At 33.5% G+C, this 7,756-nt stretch overlaps 1 protein-coding gene across 1 annotated transcript; it reads left to right on the top strand.

Moving 5' to 3' along the window:
• Positions 1–2,493: 2,493 nt before the first annotated feature.
• On the top strand, positions 2,494–5,155 carry LOC141638122 (large ribosomal subunit protein eL13z-like). The gene is made up of 5 exons (XM_074447545.1): positions 2,494–2,692; positions 3,566–3,681; positions 3,778–3,911; positions 4,397–4,555; positions 4,791–5,155. The coding sequence occupies exons 2-5, from the start codon at positions 3,573–3,575 to the stop codon at positions 5,010–5,012; spliced, it is 624 nt and encodes a 207-aa protein (XP_074303646.1). The 5' UTR covers positions 2,494–2,692; positions 3,566–3,572; the 3' UTR covers positions 5,013–5,155.
• Positions 5,156–7,756: the final 2,601 nt, after the last annotated feature.

The raw sequence follows: 7,756 nt of genomic DNA, 5'->3' as shown, positions 1-7,756 counted from the left end.
AACAGATGGAGCAGGCTTGGCAAACTAGTTTCAAAACAAACTTTGTGAAGTCTTTCGTGGATTTCCCCTTATCTCCAATAAGTAAAGCTTATGCTTGAAAATGTGATTATGCCAAGACACGTGAATATGGTCATTCTTGCTGCTCAAGCTGCCTACTGTTGATAATTTATGAAGAAGGGGTTGATATCTTGTGAATAGATGTAGTTTTGTGTACGACTATTTCTGAATCAGCTAGTCATTTGTTCGTTGAATGTGACTTTTTTAGAAGGGTCTTGTAGCAACTTTTCCTCCGACAAGGCGCCACTTGAAGACTCTTAAGCTCAAAACATAAACTGATTAATCTCTCCAAATTTAAGGGTAAAGGTTGGCCCAAAAAGGTGGGCTAAAAGTGTCATGGCTACATACCAGCAGTTGCATACACCTTTTGGCAAGAGAGAAATAATCTTACTTTTAGGGATTGTGTTGAGAAAGTTTTTTTTTTTTATTATTTTTGTATAAACCAATTTTAAGTGTCAAAATAGATAAGAACTATCATTTGTATGTAATTATAAGTTAGTACTGCTTTTTTCTCGCTTTTTAGAAATGAATCAATCGAATGGAGTGAATCAATTGAACTGAAATGAATCAATCGAATGAGTGAATCAATCGAATCGAATCGAATGGAGCCGAGCTGATCAATCGAATCGAATAGAGTAAATAATCAATCGAATCGAATAATAAAGTCAATTGAGTCAATCAATCAAATAATCATATTAATATTAATAATAATAATATTTAATATTATTGTTATTATCAACTGTACTAATAATAATATTCATAGTATAATACTATTTATACTAAAATTAATATTTTTAAGAAAAAAATTATAATATTATACTCCCTCTTCCGGTAATTTGTTGTTCTATTTCATTTTGGGGTGTCTCATTCAATTATTGTCCTTTCTATTTTAAGAATGAACTTGATGAGCAATTTGATCATTCACACTCAATTTGGTCCGCTTGTCATTTATAATTGGCCCCTCCTCTTTCCTTGGTCTTTGTGCCAAAAACCAAAGGACAACAATTGACCGGGATAGAGGGAGGAGTATATGAATAATCATAAATTATAATAATGAAAAAATAGTAATTTTTTACTAATAATATTCTTAATAACAATAATAAATAATAATGTCAATATTAATAATGATATTAGTAAAAATAATTGTTTCGAATAAAAACACTCAAGTAAGCGTTGCTCGAATCCGGGTCGGGTCAACGCGCTCCTTTCGATTTATGGCACCTCGAACCTATGCTTGCTCTCTCCGGATGGATCTTTCACGCGTAACAAATAGGGCCTCGGAGAGTTCGCACAGGTCCTTCTCGATGCCTTACGGTGATCGGTGGATAGTTGGGACCTTGCTTGAAGCTAAGGTTTCCGTGCCTTCTCATAGTAGCTCGAGTAGTCTTACTTCTAGAGAGAGGAAGTTGTTGGTGAGAAGTATTTTACCATTGATGGGTGAATAATGAGGTATTTATAGATTTCTATGTGTACCTCAAATGATGGCTGGCAAGCATGGTTACCATATTCGCTATGAATACGCCTTATCGATTCGCGATTCGCTTATAGAAAATGTGTTATATGTATTTTCGTGAATCGTTGATATAATTCGCTTTTAACAATTCGTGATTCGTAGAGTATCAAGCGAATCCGTAACCATGTTGGCAAGCGTGTTGACTTGTATGACCCCGTATTGGCTATTGGGTCAAGTCGGTTGGGCGTGCCCCATCAATAATATTAATAATAAATGTTATTAATTTTAATAATAATACCAATAATTATAACAACCACAACAACAACAATACTAATAATAATAATAATAACAATAATAATAATAATAAATAATAAATAATATTATTATTAACATTAATAACATTATTATCCATTTTAACAACAACAACAACAACAACAACATTATTATTCATTTTAATAATAATATTCATAATAATAATAATAATAAATAAATTATTAATAACATTATTATTAAATATAATAATAATAATAAAGAATAATATTAAAAAATAGTATTATTGATAACAAAATTAATAATAACTATTAAATTTAAGATGAGTAAGACTAAAAAATAACTTAATGGAGTCAATCAATCAATCGAATCAAATCAATCAATGGCCGAAATGAAAAATCGAATCAATCAATGGAGTGAATCAATCGAATCGAATCAATCGAAATAATCAATCAATCGAAAATAATCAATCAATCGAATGAATCGAATCAAGTAGGTGAAAATAAGCCAGAAAGAACAGGGCCTTAGACCCAATATTTGTATTGAAAATTTTCAAGTATTAGGCCCATTTTGTGAATTAATAGTAATTTAAGCGGAATTTTTTACACAAATTCTTATTTAAGCCGGGTATATCCGTCTTAATCTTAAGACGAGTCAAGTAGTTCGAATGTTGATTGACTCAAATGAGTCAAGTAGCCACTTTAGTTGTCCACACTACACATCTAACGATTAAAATGTACCAAAAAAAAAAACACATCTAACGATTAAAGCCCACTAATGACCCAAATACAGGTATGAAAAACAACATTTTTTGAGTTTTGAAAACCCTAAAAAAACACATCAAGATTTAAGCCGATTCTTCCTTCATCCCCTAAGACTCCACTCAATCAATCCACCCTTTTCACCCTCCAGGTAATCTCTTTGCATATTCATGTTTCTCAACTCTTTATTTTATTTATCATTTTATATATTCAATTTTTATTTTTGATCATTTTACAAATAATGTTCAGTTTTTAGTGTTAGTAAATTTTGCGTATCCATCATGTTAAACGTTTGCTCCTACTTTCACTGTTTTTAAATTTTCGATGTTATTTTGATCGTAGCGTAGTTAGATTGATTCAATGAATTTATAGTATTATGATTAAATGTAGCAAAAGAATCCCTCTTTTTGGAGTTTTAGTTAGATTGATTCAATGAATTTATGCCCAGATAATTCATCAGTAGTTGTGTTTAATTTTAAGTTGAGATTATAAAGTTACAAGCTCGTTTAGCTGACTTGAAGCCCGATTAATTAGCCCTTGTGTGTACTTCTTGTCACTTTTCAAAATATTTGACGAGGATTTTGAAAAATGGGAAGAACCTTAACAAGTGCAGGGAGTAATATTTGTATGGAACCATTCCATCTGTACATTTTATTGTTGCTCGTTATGTGTTATGATGCAATCCGTACATTTGGGTGTTGCTTGTTATGTGTTATGACGCAATCCGTACATTTGGGTGTTGGTTGACTGGTTGTTATGTGATGCAATCTGTAGATTTGGGTGGTGGTCTTTATGTGATGCAATCTGTACATTTGGGTGTTAGTCGTTATGTGTTATGAGTTATGAGTTATGACGGTGTATTAGATGTAGACTTGTAGAGTTGGTCCATTAGTGGCTAAGTCTTATTCGCAGCATGTTTTGATTTAAGTCGAATATAAGTTATTCTTTTGTTATGTATACATTCCCATGTATACAAGTTATTCTTTTGTTATATACTCCGTATATATGTTTGTGTGATTGTCAGGTAAGTCATGGTGAGGCATAACAATGTAGTGCCAAATGCGCACTTCAAAAAACATTGGCAGAATTATGTCAAGACTTGGTTTAACCAGCCAGCTCGAAAGACAAGGCGACGCAATGGTATATTTGCCTTGTTCTCTAAACTAATCATGTCTTTCAATCCTTTTTAACCGTTTCTGATTTAACTGAAAAGCTGTTGTCTAAACCTAATTTCAGCTAGGCAAGCAAAGGCTGTCAAGATTTTTCCAAGGCCAACAGCAGGACCTCTTCGTCCCATTGTTCACGGTCAGACGCTGAAATACAACATGAAACTCAGGGCCGGGAGAGGTTTTTCTCTTGAAGAGCTTGCTGTATGATTTCCAATCATCTTCTAACCAATTTTTTGTGTCCAATAATACCAAGTAGGAGTAATATTTTGTGTGCATAGATTTGATGTTCTTTTGCTTGAAACAGTCAACATGAAACTGACTTCTGACTCTTGTCCATGTCGAATAGGTTAACTGGCCCCCATTTTAGGAGTAAAATGTTTGGTACATATTATTTCACTGCTTATATCCTAACCATGCCTTCACATGTTTTGTGGTGGGTGATAGTCGGACAATGTTTCTTAGAGTGATTGTTGTGAATAGATTGTAAACTCGTATATATTTCTTATTGTTTGACTTGTCATCATTTTCCTTTATCAAATACCGAGTAACTCCTGCGCAAGTAATAGTCTCTAGTGGACTTTGAATAAACTGTCACTATTCCTTTCCCATTCCGTCCTGATATCTAGGAACTCTATAAGAAGTTTCATGAAAATGCATTTTCTCAGCCATTATATTTAATACTACAGGCAGCAGGTATCCCCAAGAAATACGCTCCAACTATCGGTATTGCAGTTGACCACCGACGTAGAAACCGCTCACTGGAAGGCCTTCAGGCTAATGCCCAGAGGCTGAGGACTTACAAGGCCAAGCTTGTTGTCTTCCCAAGGAACACAAAGAAGTTTAAGGTAAAAAACGGTCTTGTATATTTACACTAGTTATATTTCACACAAATTCTTATGAGAGACGGTCTCTTTAACCTTAGAATTAAATGAAAAATACAGAAGTATATAGGTTGGTTCAACGTTGAGGCTGTCTTAAGACACCACTCTTGTGTTCATTTTATTTTTCCGTGTTTCGATGAATTGCAATTTGGTCTGGCGTGTGAATTGACAGCCAATATTATTTTTTTGTTCATTACAGGCTGGTGATTCTACTCCAGAGGAACTTGCCAATGCCACACAGGTACATGGTGATATCTTGCCCATTCAAAGAGAGCAACCGACAGTGGGGCTTGTTAAGGTTACTGATGAGATGAAGTCATACAAAGCTTATTCTACGCTTCGTCTGGAGAGGACAAACAAACGCCACCAAGGTGCTAGGCTTAAGAGAGCTGCTGAGGCCGAGAAGGAAGATAAGAAGTGAGGAAAGTCGAGATCAGTTATTCTGTTTAGGTTATCTTAAATGGTGGTTTACATTTTGGATTCAATTTTACGTTTCTATTGTATGACAATTAGTACAAAGATTATAACCCTTTGGTTTTATCAGAGGATATTGTGTTCATGCTTTGCGGGACTGTTGATGAAATGTTATTCTCTATGTTCTACCACTAGTTTAGACCGTGTAATACATGTACGGTATACGGGGCGTCCATAAGCGGGTTTAACTCCGCTCAAATGAACAGGGCCCCCAAAATCCGCTCAAAACTCTGCAAGGTACAGAAAAAAAAAAAAAAAAACACAAATTCTTCCTTGTGACGGAGATACCCGTCGCAAGCTTGCGACGGTTCAAATATATATCATATTACATTATATGGGTACCGGGTCCATTAGTGTAGTTGATAAGAAAAGGACGGTTGTTTGGGTCTTGCGCCATAAGCTACTAATATAATAATTCATAACTTGTACTTACAACATTATTTAATCCTAAATATTTGCAATAAACACATCAACCATTAAATGCACTCTTCTCCCTCACTGCTCACTTCTCACCATCTAGATCTTAATTTCCATTCCTTTTCTCTCTATTTGCTACCATTTAGATTTTAGGATCTCTAAACAATTGCATTTTTAACATTCAAAAAATTCCGTTCATAAAAGAAATGGCGGACGGTGACATAGGTGATGATACCATAATTGACGGTGCCCTAACTGTTCAACCAATGGAGGTCAAAAATGATGATGAAGCCAGAATTTATCAAGTTTTGACGGAAAATACGATGAGTAAAGAGGTATGTATTGTTAGTTAGTTTTTTTCTCGAGAATTTACTGCATATTATCATCATTATTATCACTACTATTATCATATACTCCCTCCAATTCACAATAAACCTCCCTATTTCCTTTTTCGGTTATTCACAATAACCTCCATATTTCCTTTTTTGGTAAGTGTTTGTGTAGTCCAAATTTAATTGTATGGTGGGGTAGTGTATTTGTGTGGTCCAAATTTAATTATATGATGGGGTAGTGTGTTTCCTTAATTTTTATGCCAAAATGAAATGGGAGGTTTATTGTGAATTGGAGGGAGTACATATTATCATCATTATTATCATTACTATTATCATATGGAACAACTTAACATAAATCAAATACTAAGATTTTCGACGGTATTATTTATGTTGTGAATGAGTTAATATTTTGTTCAATATGTTGTTGTCATCTCACAATGTATATTGGTGTATATGTTTTTCAGTGTAGTATACAAGTTTAAATATAAGTCTATAGGTGTGATGTCCATATCTTTGTGTTTATGTCACCCTTTCAACTATTTTAGTTACAGATCTTCAAAGGCAAATATTGTTGTATGTCATATTAATGTCTATACTTTTAGTGTTAATGTCAACCTGTGAACTGCAGAACAGCAGATTATTAATAGACACATGTTGTTGTATATCTCACTAGTGTGCCTACTTTTAGTACTAATGTCGTCCTGTGAAATAGCACGTGTTGAATATCAAACTAATAATATTTATAATTTTCGACCTAATGTATCCTTGTCAACTAAAACATGTTACCTTGTGAACTGCAGAACAACAGATTAAATAATTACACATACATGTTGTATATCTAACTAATGTCTCTACTTTTAATACTAATGTTTCTAGTTTTAGTACTAATGTCACCCTGACAAACACATTACACCAGACAATTTAAAAGCATATGTTGTATATCAAACCAATAATGTTTATACTTTCGACCTAATGTCACCCTGTGAACTGCAGTAGAACAGATTATTAAAAGACATATGTTACTGTATATATAATTAATGTATCTACTTTTAGTGTTAATGTCACCCTGTCAAATACGTACACAGACAATTTAAAGGCACATGTTCCAAATCAAACTAATAATGTATATCCTTTTCGACCTAATGTCACCATGTCAACTAAAGTAGGTCGGATAATGTAAATGAACTCGTTTTTATATCTCATCAATTTCTATACTTTTAGTGGTAATGTCTCCTGTAATTATCCGTAGGTACAGATTATTTGAAGTCACTATTGGGAATGAAAGGAGAAAAATGGGAACACATATACGAGATTTCTATAAGAGACATTTATATGATCTTGGTTTCAGCATTAAAAAGGCAACTTCTCGCAGAGTGGGTGGGCATATGGCACACCCTTTATCTCGAGAGATACTTTGTATGCTCGTGCGAAGGTGTGCACGGGAATTGTAATAGGCAAGCGGAGAACGGTAATAATCAATTGAAGAATGCGACAATCACACAATGTCAATACAAAGCCGGCCTAACGACACATATTTCAATTGGTCGTTTAATGTAGCGAATTAATGTGACCATTATTGCACAATTTGTTAGCACATTTAAATGGTAACATAATGAATAAGCATGTCGACTCGTATTGCATTTTTCTATTTTACAAAGGGGATTTACAAGGTGCATATACAATTCAAGTAATGTTACTATTTCTAATTCTAATGTCTTCATTCTTGCATAATATGATACTATATACTATCTGGTTTATATGTTACCATTTCGAATTTTAATGTCTTTATTCTTGCTTAATATGTATTCATTTCAAAATAGGTAACATAATAGATCAATATGTAAACAACTGGCGTTTTTTCCATTGTATGGTACCAATTTAGTCTATGTATTTCTCATGACATAGAGTTTGTGAGTCAAGTTACCACTGTTGGAAAATATGT

This window comes from Silene latifolia, unplaced genomic scaffold, assembly GCF_048544455.1.
Source record: "Silene latifolia isolate original U9 population unplaced genomic scaffold, ASM4854445v1 scaffold_181, whole genome shotgun sequence".
In the NCBI taxonomy this organism is placed as follows: domain Eukaryota; kingdom Viridiplantae; phylum Streptophyta; class Magnoliopsida; order Caryophyllales; family Caryophyllaceae; genus Silene; species Silene latifolia.
The sequence above is the reverse complement of the archived record's forward strand: the minus strand, read 5'-3'. Positions and strand labels throughout refer to the sequence as shown.

Excerpts from the sequence above, each read along its gene's own strand:
- LOC141638122 (XM_074447545.1), top strand. The coding sequence starts at position 3,573 with ATGGTGAGGCATAACAATGTAGTGCCAAATGCGCACTTCAAAAAACAT. Across the intron at positions 3,912-4,396 it reads TTTCTCTTGAAGAGCTTGCT|GCAGCAGGTATCCCCAAGAA; the intron begins GTATGATTTCCA and ends TTAATACTACAG. Across the intron at positions 4,556-4,790 it reads GGAACACAAAGAAGTTTAAG|GCTGGTGATTCTACTCCAGA; the intron begins GTAAAAAACGGT and ends TGTTCATTACAG.